General features: G+C 48.1%; 1 protein-coding gene across 3 annotated transcripts in view; it reads right to left on the bottom strand.

Annotated features, from left to right (window-relative positions):
* Positions 1-12,630: 12,630 nt before the first annotated feature.
* TAF1B (TATA-box binding protein associated factor, RNA polymerase I subunit B) overlaps positions 12,631-13,784 on the bottom strand; it is a 59,284-nt gene continuing 58,130 nt past the window's right edge. For all 3 annotated transcript variants that reach the window (XM_055122323.1, XM_004609415.2, XM_055122324.1), the window contains one exon: positions 12,631-13,076. In XM_055122323.1, the coding sequence (XP_054978298.1) occupies positions 12,872-13,076 (205 nt within the window). In that variant the 3' untranslated portion in view covers positions 12,631-12,871. The remainder of the gene's footprint in view (positions 13,077-13,784) is intronic.

Here is a 13,784-nt window from a genome sequence, read left to right as displayed (position 1 = left end):
TGTCTCTCTAAGACTTTCTTTTCACAATAACTATTTAGGGTTCAAGAAGAGAGAGACAGAGACACAGAGACAGAGAGAGAGAGAGAATTTTATGATAGGATGCCTTCACAAGTCTTGAGGTCCAGAGTGAGAATGAATGTTTGGAGCCCTCATTGGAGGCTGCATTTTTTACAGAGAAGTGAAGAGGCAGGGGCGTAGCCTGAGCCACAAAGCCTGGGTTAGAACCCAGACTTCTAATCACCACTCAAGTGATGTCAGTCCAGTCCCTTCTTTCCAGCAAAAGGCAGGGGTCAGACAGGTCTTTTGGTGGCTTCTTGATCCAATGTCCCAGAACTCTAAATATGTTGCTCAGAGCAGTTCTTATCTCAGCTACCGACAGGTCACCGACTGACGTGCAAACACCTGGCGTTCAGGGGCCTCCTCTCTCAGACTTCAACATGTACTTTCAAGTGTAGATTCCCGTTACAAGCCCGGAACCCCCACAGCTGTAGCATTCCCTGTCTGAGTCCTGTAGTTTTAGGTCCCTAATGATGACCCCAATAGGTGAGGGTGGTCTCTCCCTTACCACCCATCCTCTCTGTCCTTCCTTCCTCTCTGTCCTTCCTTCCTTCCTTCCTTCCTACCTTCCTTCCTTCCTTCCTTCCTTCCTTCCTTCCTTCCTTCCTTCCTTCCTTCCTTCCTTCCTTCTTCCTTCCTTCCTTCCTTCCTTCCCTCCTTCCTTTCTCCCTCCTTCCCTTCCTTCCTCGTCCCTACTCCGTCCCTCCCTTCCTCTCTCTCTTCCTTCTCCCTCTTCTCCCTCCCTCTCTCCTCTCCTCCCTCCTATCTTCCTCCCTCCCTCCCTCTCTTTCTTTCTTTCTTTCTTTTATTTCTCTTTCTTTCTTTTCTTTCTTTCTTTCTTTCTTTCTTTCTTCTTTCTTTCTTTCTTTCTTTCTTTCTTTTCTTTCTTTCTTCTTTCTTTCTTTCTTTCTTTCTTTCTTTCTTTCTTCTTTCTTCTTTCTTTCTTCTTCTTTCTTTCTCTCTCTTCTTTCTTTTTTCTCTCTCTTTCTTTCTCTCTCCTTCCTTCCTTCCTATCCTTCCTTCCTTCCTTCCTTCCTTCCTTCCTTCCTTCCTTCCTTCCTTCCTTCCTTCCTTCCTTCCTCCCTCCCTTCTCTCCTTCCTTTCTCCCTCCCTCCCTTCCTCCCTCCATCCCTACTCCGTCCCTCCCTTCCTCTCTCTCTTCCTCCTCCCTCTTCTCCCTCCCTCTCTCCTCTCCTCCCTCCTATCTTCCTCCTCCCTCCCTCTCTCTCTCTCTCTCTCTCTTTCTTTCTTTCTTTCCTTTCTTTCTTTCTTTCTTTCTTTCTTTCTTTCTTTCTTTCTTTCTTTCTTTCTTTCTTTCTTTCTTTCTTTCTTTCTTTCTTTCTTTCTTTCTTTCTTTCTTTCTTTCTTTCTTTCTTTCTTTCCTTTCTCTCTCTTCTTTCTTTCTTTTTTCTCTTTCTTTCTCTCTCCTTCCTTCCTTCCTTCCTTCCTTCCTTCCTTCCTTCCTTCCTTCCTTCTTCCTTCCTTCCCTTCCTTCCTTCCTTCTTTCCTTCCTTCCTTTCCTTCCTTCTTTCTCTCACTCGCTCACTTGCTTGCTTACTTGCTTGCTTGTTTTTACAGCCACACCCAGTGATGCTTAGGGGTTATTCCTGGCTCTTCACTCAGGAATTACTTCTGGTGGTGCTTGGGGGGAACATGTGGGATGCTGGAGATCGAACCCAGGTCGACCACATGCAAGGCGGTCTACCTGATGTACTATCACTCCGACCTCTTCATCTTCTTCCAAGGCCAGCCTCCCACTCATGTGAAGGGATCCCTCAGTGCCATGGCACCCCCTTCACTGAGCCCCTCTTCACATTATCCCTGCCTTTCATGCACTCCCTCCCCCTTTTCATGATTCTGATGATGACATGAAGGCTTTCAGACCTGGCTTCAAAGCCTAGACTTGCCTCCTCTTTTTTATCTTCATTATCTACCTTGCTGCTAGTCCCTCATGAGTCAAATGAGGGGAAACAATGGCGAGGCTTATGGGGTTCACAGGAGCGTTACTGAAAGGGCTTCCCACACAATGCATGGCAGAGACTTGAGTGTTAGTCTCCATCTCTACACATCTCAGGAGGGCAGGAACACTGTCCATTTCCTCCAAGGGCTTGTTAAGTGACAAGGTGACCTAATCATCACCTGACCAGCCCTCTGTGGGACTCATCCTATCCAGGGGCCACACCCTCCTGACACAGCCCATGATGAAGGGATGTCAAGATGGCAGAGCTTCTGCCCTTCACTCAAATCTGTCACAACCAGTTCCCGGGCCGCTGTGTGAGAGGAAAGTCTCCCACTGTAGGGAAACAGGGTGTGGAGGGGAGAGTGTGCAACCTTCCCCTTTGCCTCCCTGGCCCTTCAGCAACTTACAGAACCCCTGAGTCTTGGTTTCCTCAACTGGGGAATGCAGGGAAAGAAATCCTATCACCTAGGGGTAGGTGCCTCGATTTGTTTTTGTTTTATGACAAATGTCTCACACAGGCACACACACAGAAGGCTTCCACCTCCTTCTTCCTCTCCTTCCCCGTTATTAACTGCTCCAAGGACAGAAATTCTAGCTCAGAGTTAACAATTCTTCTTTCAGGAGCTAGTATAAGAACCAGTATATTACAGAGGAACAACAGGTCGAATTCAGAAGGGCCAAAGCATGAAGTTCTCAGCAGTATTCAGAGTTCAAAGCAGGCAGAGCCCTGAACTCATTTGATCCTTACAACCACTGTTTGAGTAGACAGGGTTAGACCCAGCTTATAGGCAGATATATGAGATCCAGGCCGTTCAAATCACATATTCAAAGTTTCAGAGCTAGTACATTCAGGACTTGAACTCATAGGCCTCGTTTCAAAAATCCCAGACCTGGGACTGGAGACATAATAGAGAGTTAGTAAGGTGCTTGCCTTTCACATGGCTGACCTGGGTTCGATCCCCGGCACCTCAGATTGGTCCCTGTGCCCCACCAGGAGTGATACCTGAGCTCAGAGCCAGGAGTGAGCCCTGAGCACCATTGTGGGTGGGCCTCCCACCCAGACATTCCCCTCTAGGTGGTGGAAACATTGAGATGTATTTCTGCCTTGAGATCTCTTGAATATGGGGCAGAAGCCTGGTGGGATGGTAAAATTTCTCAGAGATAGTGTCTGACTGGAGGGAGGGTGGTAGCTTGTGTCTAAGCTGAGCGTGCTGGCTCTCGTCATTCTCATCACAACTGTCCACATGGTCTCATTTCAGAGGCGAGACGTGAGACCTCACTTGGCGGTGTGTTGGTGAAGGTGCTTGTTGATGAAGATAGTGCCGCCCTGTCATGCCAGATGCATGACCCTCATCTCAGATGAGTCTTACTACATAGTTTACCCGGCACCCACAATCTCTCTGTTTTGGAAAGGCAGCAGAGTCGCTCGATCAAGCTGGGTGTCACCCTCCGGCTGGCAGCTGGAACCCAGCTCTCTCACATTCTTTTCCTCCTGCCTCACTGCAGACCCATCCTACAGACGAAGACTTACCAGTTGCAACAGAGCTGCCAGAAAGCTCTTGGCTTGGTCAGACTGGCCTTCACCTTTTCTCAACCTCTCTCTCTGCCTGTGACTAAGCACGCGAGGGCGGCCCGTTCTGCTCACTGCAGATGCAAGGCTGGGAGGCCGAGGCAGCGCTTGCTGGCTGACATTTGCATGTTTTACTCTTTGAAGGAAAGTTTACTAGTGGCACTAAGCTTCTTCATAAAATAATGTCCATTTCAAATGGTAGTCTCTCATCCCAGCAAGGAGGGGTGAAGTTATTTGCCCAAAGTTGACATGAGCACCATTTTCAAAGTAGTTCTTCCTCAAGAGTTTTCTCTACCTAAAATTTGAGTATTTTTTTATTTTTATTTAATTTTTTTTAGTTGTTTTAATTTCACTCCCTTTTGTGCTTCTCATCTAAACAGCAGGGCTGTTGGTTCCAAGATCTGGAATCTTGAGTTACTCCTGTTGATGATAATTAGAAAAGGGGGAAAATTAGGAGTCAAAGAAAAATTAAAAAAAAAAAAAAGAGGAGGAAAGGCTTAGGGGAATTTAGCCAAAAGCATCGAGAGAGAAAAGAAGCAAAAGTCAGTCCTGGAATTGTGGGATTTCTGTTCACACAGGGAAGGCTCTGGTGTGTTTTGGTGTGAAGTTTTCCTGAGGGCGTCTCTGGCTAGATTATTGTCCAGGTGGGAGCATTACGCAGGGATCTGCCAATCCTTATGCCTTCAGAGCATCACAAACTCTGAGCAGGGGCTGGAGCAACAGTACAGCAGGTAGAGCAATTGCCTTGTGTGTCGCTGACCCAGTTTGATCCCTGGCATCTATGGTGTTCCCCTGAGCCCACAGGAGTGATCCCTGAGCACAGAGCCAGGAATAATTCCCAAGCACCACTTTGTGTAGCCCCAACTCGAACAACCAATAAAGATCAAAAGCAAGAAAAATCTCTGAGCAACTCCTCTAGAGCCATTGTTGGGCACTAGTGTTGAGCCAGAAAATCTGGGGCTCAACAGGAGCCATACGAGGAGGAACCAGCAAAGCACCCCAACATACTTTGTAGTGAACACACAATCCTTAGTAAAGCAAAACAAATGTACAGGAATCACTTTGAAAACAGTCAGCAGAGGGATCCTACCAAGTTTCTCTTGAGCTCGGAGTAGTGGAAATTGTGTAAATTATTGCAAGCTAGATGTGTGAAATGTCAGAGGTGCGCATTTTTGGCACGCTGCCTGCATTATTTCTTCTCTGTGAACTCTATTTTTCACACTCAGGTCTCAAGTTTCTTAACCCCAACATCTCCTGCCTTTGGAAGCACAGACTGGCAGCTGATCTCAGGTCCCGCCCTCCAGTTCCTTAGCCTGGAGATTGGGCATAAAAGCACAAGTCGTTTTCAATTCCTTCCCAGAGGTGGGTACTCCATGCTGGGGATGTGACACCGCAGTGGGAGAGAGGAGAGGCGTTCGAGCAGGCTCAAGGCAGAGGAAAGGTTCTTGGGAGAAGAGGGAGCACATTTGTGACAGGCGACCTGGGCCAAGGCCCTGGGGTTGGATGCCAAGGCTCCGTCAGGAGCCTGATGAGGCAGGGTTCGGGGTATGCAGCAGGAAATGATGTTTGGGAGTCAGGCTCTCAGGCTGGAGGCAATGAAGAGCCATGGAAGGATCTAGGATCTCAGATCTATTTTTGGAAAATAACTGGCAGTGGGATGAGAGGGATGACAAGTGCTTGGACGGGAGAGAGGTTTTGCAACCCACCGGGAGGGAAAGGATGAGGGCCTGAGCCGCCGTGACTGAGTAGCTTGGAGACCAGCCAGAGGTGCTCAGTGTGGAACTGTCAGGCCTGAGTGACAGGCAGGGAGGGGCCAGCGATTTATGGCTGGGGCCATTAGGTGAATGGTGCTGTAATTAAGAGGCAGGGACCAGAGAAGACAAACAGGTTTGGGTGGAGTTGCGGGGGAGGTGGACGGGAGGTTGGGGTAGTGAAGATCTACTCCCCTCATAAAGGCTAATGTTTTCTTCTCCAGAGTGGCATTCCACTTCCTGAGGTTCCAAATGCAGCTATCACCAGATCTCAGAGAGGCGGGCTGTGCCCTGGTGAAACCCACACATCCTGGGCTCAACTGCCCGGGCTCAGAGCTTCTCAGTGCCTTTGGCTAAAATCAGAGGGGCCACTCATGGGCTCACAGATGAGGCCGAATGTAGAGAGTGCAAGGAGCGGTCACTTTGTCTCTGGAACGTTCTCAGCTCTGTAAATAGTTTGATAAGACCACCATCATGCCAGGGGCCAAAGTCATGCCTGCCCTGAGCACACTGACTGGGTTGGTCCTCAGCAGGAAACGCCAGCCAGCATCACCTGTCAAGTAGGGATGCTGTTGTCCAGGTGGGAGACTACCTCTGCCAAGAGCCACTGGGACCCCAATACTGCTAGGTATAGGTCTCTTGAATTTTTTTAAAGTCAGGGCTGGAGAGATAGCACAGTGGGTAAGACACTTGTCTTGCATGCATCTGACCCAGGTATTATCCCTGGCACCATGCATGGTCCCCTGGAGCCCTGCCAGCAGTGATCCTGGGAGTAAGATCTGAACAGCGCTGGGTGTGGCCCCCAATCCCAAATAAACCAACAAACCCACAGTAGTCATGGCCATTCTTTTTTGTTTCTTTTTTTGTTTGTTTGTTTTGTTTTTAGATTTCTGGGTCACACCCGGCAATGCTCAGGGGTTATTCCTGGCTCTGCACTCAGGAATTACTCCTGGCAGTGCTTGGGGGACCATACGGGATACTGGGAATTGAACCCGGGTCAGCCACATGCAAGGCAAATGCCCTACCCGCTGTGCTATCGCTCCAGCCCATAATGAAAACATTTTTTTTTTAATCAAACAAAGAAAGCAGGGAGCCTTGGGTCACATTTCCCTCCCCATCATCATCATCATGTCCACTGGCTCTGGCAGGGAGGGTGATGCCAATGTGTTGAGTGTTGAGTCTAGGACTCCGCAGAGAGCCCTGGGAAACTGCCCCGCCTCGAAGACCCACTGCGTTGTGAGGGGAGCAGGACCACATGCTTACTCTGTGTGAAAACTGGATGTGTTCGAAAGCGCCAGGGAAATACAAACGGGTTTCCCAGTCCAAGGCTGAGGAGGGTGTTGGGTCGTTTCAGACACGGAGGATGGAAGAAACGGAGGGACAGAGAGAGACACTGGCTCAGAGCCAGGAGCAGCTGGGAAATGTGGGCTGTCCCTTACCTGTGCCTGAAGAGTGGGAGGTGGCAGGTGCCAGGGGAGGGGACGCGGACTCTGAGGGCAGCCTGCCTGCTCTGAGGGTCAGACTGAAGGGCAGGGGGCGGGCGAGGGTGCCACCTTGCTTCCAAGCCAGGTGCAGGGCTGAGTGGGGAAGGAGGCCCCGGGCTCTGAGCTGAGCAGTGATTGCCCAGGGGACGCGGCACTGGACAGAAGGTATGCTTCCTGGGTTGGAGTGATAGCGCCGATGCCAGGTGCTTCCCTGGCATGATCCTGGGGCACCTCGTATGCTCCCCTAAGCCCAAAAGGGAGTGATCCCTGAGCACAGAGCCAGGAGGAAGCCCTCAGCACAGCCAGGGTGACCCCCAAGCAAAAACAAACAAACAAAAAACGAAATCCCTCCTGGGAGACTGAGGCTGGTATGTATTTCTAAGGAGAAAAGGAAGGAAAGAAGTAAATATATTTTAAAATAGTTTCTTACCCTCAAACTCTATAAAGAACACTCCCTCCCCCCCCGCCCCCACACCTTTAACCTTGTGCATTTTTTTTTTTTTAATTCAGAGACCATCTTTTTCATTTTAGGTAATGTTTAACTTAATCCATTTGAATTGATGCAGACCGCAATGGTGTCGAAAGGTAATTCCATTTAAGTGGTATTCTCACTCAAAAATTCCTCTAGGAGTATCTGTGAGTCACCCATTTCAAGGCAAATATCTATAAAATACGTACTAATTGTTCCAGAAGGCAATAATTGTTTCAGAAGGGCAAAAGGCCAAGTAAGCTGAAACACCGGGTTTTTAATTTATAAAGTCAATAACAGCACTCTTTTGTAAGTCCTCAAGTCTGAGTGTATTATCAGCCAAGTCTAGCACTGAACCCACTTTATGCTTTAAATACTTCCCAAGGGCACAGAACAAGGGAACATACGCTAAGGGCTTCTTGAAAACGCTTGGTGAGAGACTTAATACTGTGTGAATTTACTCAGTGTTCAAGAACACAGAGGCATTTTAAATTAAAAAGGAAAAGAAAAACCACACACACAAAACAAACCACCTGCCTTGCAGTCAAGATAAAAATACACACTTTTAGCCATCAGCCCTGTATAATAATTCACGGAAATTTTACAATAGCTACACTTTGAAATTTTCCGTCAAGGTTGTCAGAAATAACACTCCTTTTAACACTCCTTTTCTCCTAAGTGAACATCTCTTTCCGTACTAATGCAGGATTAAATTTATTTCTTCTTCAGGGCTTTTTTTCCGAGGTGGCTTTATGCCTGTTGAAGGGGGAGGGGCCTTCATGTCTGCGTGTAGCTCTTGTGCCCGGAGCAGGAGTCTCTTTCCTTGGGGGGCTTGAAAAAAATTTCCTGCCCCCTCAGGTATCTTTGTTTGTTAAGGAAGTCACTTATTATTAGGAACGTAACTGTTGCCAGCGACTCATGAAGTGGGGAGCAAGGAAAGTTGAGTTGAGAAAAGAATGTAGCTACCCTCTCGGTTTCCATGCACACACTGGGCCTACATCAGGTCGGGCCTAAGATTCTTTTCTTTTTTTTTGCTTTTGGGGCCACACCTGGTGATGCACAGGGGTCACTCCTGGCTCATGCACTCAGGAACCACCCCTGGCGGTGCTCAGGGGACCATATGGGACGCTGGGATTTGAACCCGGCTCGGCCACATGCAAGGCAAACGCCCTACCCTCTGTGCTACTAAGATTCTTTTCTGTTATTCCAGCCCAGAAAAGAATTTTAGGAGGAGGCAAAATGGTGAAGCAGGGGTTTTACTGGGACTTGTGAGGGGAGAGGAAGAGAGAGATACATGTTGAAGACAGAAGACTGGCTTCTCCAGAGTGGAACCAGGCAAGCAAAGAAAACACTGAGACAAACAAGTGATTTGCGTGTTCAGCAGAGAGCATGGGCTTGGCAAGTGAGCTCCAGGGGCTTTGACATCGCCCCTCTACTTGGAAGACCCCGGAGGCCTGAGAGAAACGAGGAGAGAAGGGACCCCGCAGCTGCTGACCTGTTGATTGTCACCGTGATCAGCCAGGTCCGCTGCTGACACACCTTCCCTGTCAGCCTGTTAGATGTAACCCAGAATCTCCCAACAGCCCACAGAAACCAACTTAACAAAGAAAATAATGTCGACAATGAGTAAGACGCCCTTTACTCAGTGAAATAGTTGGGCCGATGTTCTGTAGTCTCACAGGGGAAAACTCTCATTGTACATCTTACTGATCAAATTTTTTCATTTATCATTTTTTTTTTCTTTTCGGGTCACACCCTGCGATGCACAGGGGTTACTCCTGGCTCTGCACTCAGGAATTACCCCTGGTGGTGCTCAGGGGACTATATGGGATGCTGGGAATTGAACCCGGGCAAGACAAACGCCCTACCCGCTGTGCTATCACTCCAGCTCCCAAATTTTTTCATTTAAAAAAAAAAGTCAAGTTTTTAATATACTGTGACCCAACCTTTCATTACTATGGTTACAGATTTTTTTCCTAGAAATATTAAATGAGCAAATATATAACAATGTTCCGTAGAAGACAGATACATGATTTTCATTGCATAATCATTGCAGACTATTTATTTATTTTTTTGCCATATCAGGTGGTGCTCAGGGCTTACTCCTAGCATGGTTCCCCTGAGTGTCTCACCTGCTGTATTATCTCTCTGGCCTCTCATTGCAGATGTTATGACTCCCTTCCTTTTCTGGCCCAAAAGTGGGGTGTGGGCATTATGCTCAGTGGTTACTCCTGGCTCGGTACAGGAATCACTCCTGGTGGTAATCTGGTGGACCAGATGAGTGCTGGGAATTGAACCCAGTTTGGCCACATGCAAAGCAAACGCCCTACCCATTGTACCATCTCTCTGACCCTATGTGAATTTTCTAAAACAATTATGCCAATATTACTGAAAAAAAAAATGAAAAACAACCAGTGTGCAACAATATGCAATGGAGATGGTTATGTGGTACAAAAAGGTACAGATAAAGAGTCTCAGAGCTGTGTCTTTTGTGATCTAAATTAATCCTCAGAACTAAAAACTCAAAAGTTGGGCTGCAGAGAGTACAGGAAGAAAGGCGCCGGTAGTGTCTGGTGGTGACCGAGAACCACATGGGGTCTCCTGAACAGGACCAGGGGTCATTCCTAACCACCACAGGGTATGGCCCCCCCAGCAAACAAAATAATATATAAAGTCGGGAACTCAATTTTAACATGTTATATTTGGTGGACTCTGAGCTTGACAGATGCTCCAGAGAGCTAAAACGGTGTCAAGAAGTTGCCCCAGCACATCTGCTGTGTTGTACTTGCATCCCCCCGCACCCCCCCTCCCCCCCCCCCCCCCCCCCCCCGCCTAAAGACTGGCTTCACACAGTGACAGTATGTGGCTGAGACCAGGTGAGATCTCATCTTAATTGCCATTTCGGGTGATTGCCTCAATCATAGATTTATGCTTCCTTGTAGTGGTAAGATTTTAATATTTTCCCCCTTGGCTTTTGACCACACCCATTGGCCCTCCAGGGTAGCTCATGGGAGAGGCGGGTCGTGTGGAGTCGGGGATGGAGCGAGGGTCCCACAGGCGCAGTAGTCCCTCAATCTATCCCCCCGGCCTTCTACATTTAACAAAACCAAACCAAAAAAATTGCTCATTAAAAAAAAAAAAGACTCAACACAAAGGAATAAATACAAGTCACCTTAGCGGCAAACAATTTGTTGACCCTGAAAGGAGATTAAGTTTGATTCCTGCTCCTGGCAGGGCCAGCTCTGGGGCCCTGCTCCCCCTCGCCCGGAGCCTTCCAGAAGTGTTAATCTCTTCCTCCTTCTGCCCCCACCACGCTCTTTGTCCATCCCTTCAGGCACTTCACCTACTTCTGCCTTCTTTCATAATCGTGGGCCTTTGTGACTAAAATAGCTGAGGCGAGCACTGAGGCAGAGCTAGGGCTTGGGAATCTATCTCCTCCGAGTGTCCTGTGCCAGGTGGGCGTGTGCAGCGGAGAGAGATGGGGGCCCAGCCGCTGAGGGTCATGGGCGCGTTGTCTCAAGGACCTTCCTCAAGCGAGGGCAGAGCTGAGTGCCACCTGCCGTCCACGGCACAGGTCCCTCCAGTTGAGCTGCAGCGCAGACACCCTTTGTCATCAGCGTGTGTGTGTGGAGTGGGGGCTCTTCTGGGAAGGTCTGGGGAAGGAAAGAGAAATGGAGAAACGCCCTGACGGGGACCTGAACGTTACCAATGCCCACTCTCGGGCAACTGACCTCTGAGGAGACCTGGGTGTCGTGCACGGGTGACACTGAGGACTGAAGGGGGTATCGCTGCCTCTTCCCTGCCTTCCGCCTTTGCCCAGCAGATGGAGGCTAAGGAAAAATCCCAGATAATCACTTCCTGCGGCAATATTTTAGTGATAATATCAGGTCCCTGCACAAGACTAGAATAAACCTGAATGGGAATCAAGAATCACAGTCCTCCCCTGGACGACGATGAACAGATATTAGGAACCGTTTTCCCATGTCGGAGCATCATAGTCTGTCTCCTTTAGCTCAACACCATGGACTTAAGAACAAAGATCACAAGCTCTTATGTCTCTCAGCGCCCAACAGCCTCGTGCATCCCACCCCATCTTTCCCTGCTAATGGTACCTTATTTTTGCTCGAAGAGCTTTAATCCTAGGGAAGGGAGGAATGCAAAATAATCTAACCTAGTGGTTTTCAACTGGGCTACTCTACTGGTGTAAAAAAGTTGCAAAACCCAGGAGCCACAGTTGGAGATATTCTGGGATTACTTTTGGCTCTGCACTCGGAATCACTCCTGCAGGGCTCAGAGGCTCAAACCTGGGTGGGCTGTGTGCAACCCCCTACTGGCTGTACTAGCATTCAAGTTGGTCTCTGATAAAATGTTACAGCCTCAATCCTTTATTTTCACTTTTTGGGTCACACCGGGCGATGCACAGGGGTTACTCCTGGCTTTTCATTCACAAAATTACTCCTGGAGGAGCTGGGGGGGGAGGGGGACCATATGGGATGCTGGGAATCGAACCGGGTCGGCTGCATGCAAAGCAAACGCCCTACCTGTTATGCTAGTGCTCCAGCTCTCAATCCCTTTTTATACAACGGCCAATCCTATCACTTTACCTTTCCTTTATTGTATTCATTCCCCCGATATTATGGATTTGCTGACTAACTGTCCCTACCCAATTAGTAAAGCCCCTATCAGAGAAGAGAACTATTCAGTGCTCTATCTCCAGTGTCAAGCATGTGTCTGGAATATTGAAGTGGCTCAGTAAGTAGCTGTATGAATAAATATAATGAGTGCACATTTTTGGATATCTTTTATATAACTTATTTTAATTTTATCAAAAAACATTATAACTAAAAAAAAGCCCAAATTTAAAGTTTACTTGTTTCCTAATAAACATTTTTACAAGCGTAGCTCATATATATACATATATGTAAAGATATTTCCCAAAGTTTCCTGGAAAGTCATACACTATGATATCCCTAAAAAATATTAGAATATTTTTCCAGGGGCCTGATAAGTACAGCTGATAAGGCACTTACTTGCCTTGTCTATCTCGGGTCCTGGCTTCATCCCCAGCACCCCATATGTTCTCCCGAGCCCGCCAGGAATATCCCAGAGCACAGAGACAAGAAGGAAGCCCTGAGCACTCAGGGGAGTGGCCCCAAAACAAAAAAACAAAATAGCTTTTTTTTTTTCAAGGGATCAGGGAAATGGCACAAAGGGCGGGAGTGCACGCTTTGCATGTGGAGCTGTCCTGGGTTTGATGCCCAGTATCACATGGTCCCCTCAACACTGCCGGGTGTCAATACCCTCTGTCCCCTCCCCCCACCCCCAGCTTCCCTCCCCCCCAAGAAATAAAATACTTTCTCAAGAGGTTCTTACTTCATTTTTTTTTCCCTTTTGTTTTTTTGGACCAAACCTAGTGGCAGTGCTCAGGGCTTACTCCTGGCTCTGAGCGCAGGGATCACTCCTGGTACGGGCCAGGGGACCATATGCGGTGCTGGGGACTGAGTCTTGTCCACTGCATGGAAGACAAGCTCTGCCTGCTGTACGACCGCTCTGCGCCCTCCCGCCCCCATTTCATTCTTGTCAACATTTCCTTGCTTTCCCAGATCTTGAAGACTTCTTTTCTAATTTACTGTATTTTGCTTTGAAAAGCCTCTTCTCAATTAAGCTCACTTCTTCATGGAGAAAGGAGGTCTTGATTCTCAGCAGGAAAGAAAAGAGGTTGAGTATAAACTGGTAACTCAGGGAAAAGTTGGATTCTTCGTAGGTAGTCACATGTTTACAGTAGCTAGAGGAGGAAGGAAAAGGAAGATGTTATCTTTAAATGGCCGTTGAGAAATGGATGCCTCTATCTCTTGCGCAGCCCCCTAAGTAACTTTGCAAATAAAAATGCTCAGGTTTAAAATAGTGCTTTGGGGTGGGGATTGGGACATACACTTGGTGGTGCTTGGGATGGCTCCCAGCGGTACTCAGGAGACCATTCGATGCAGGGGATCAGACTGGCTGCATGCAAAGCCAGGGCCTTCACTCCTGTACTCGCTAGTAATTTAAAGGGCAGGGGCAAGGCTCCGTGGCAATGCTGTGCATGTGTGAAGCCCTGGGCTCAAACTCTGGCACGGCCAGCCCCTTCACCCCGTCTTCCACCACATCTCTAAAACAATACTTCGAGCTGGAAAAAACCCAATTTGTTAGAACTCCTTAATTTGACAAAACAAACTATATCCATACCATCTGTGGCCAGGACAGCAGGAACACAGGACACACCAGGGCCAAGACTCCCGGCCCCTGCCCAGAGCCCCCACAGGCAGCCACCTTCTTCTTATCAGGGTCAAAGCAAACAGAGAAAGCACACAGAGAGACTCTGGACACATTTTATACAAAATGAACAATTCACAACCCTGAATCGGATGCCAGACTTGACAGCCTTTTCTGTGCAGATGATAGAAGAGTTTATAAAGTGTCTTCATTTATTTTGATGTAGCAAAAATGAAATTTG

This window comes from Sorex araneus, chromosome X (assembly GCF_027595985.1).
Source record: "Sorex araneus isolate mSorAra2 chromosome X, mSorAra2.pri, whole genome shotgun sequence".
Taxonomy (NCBI): domain Eukaryota; kingdom Metazoa; phylum Chordata; class Mammalia; order Eulipotyphla; family Soricidae; genus Sorex; species Sorex araneus.
The sequence above is the reverse complement of the archived record's forward strand: the minus strand, read 5'-3'. Positions and strand labels throughout refer to the sequence as shown.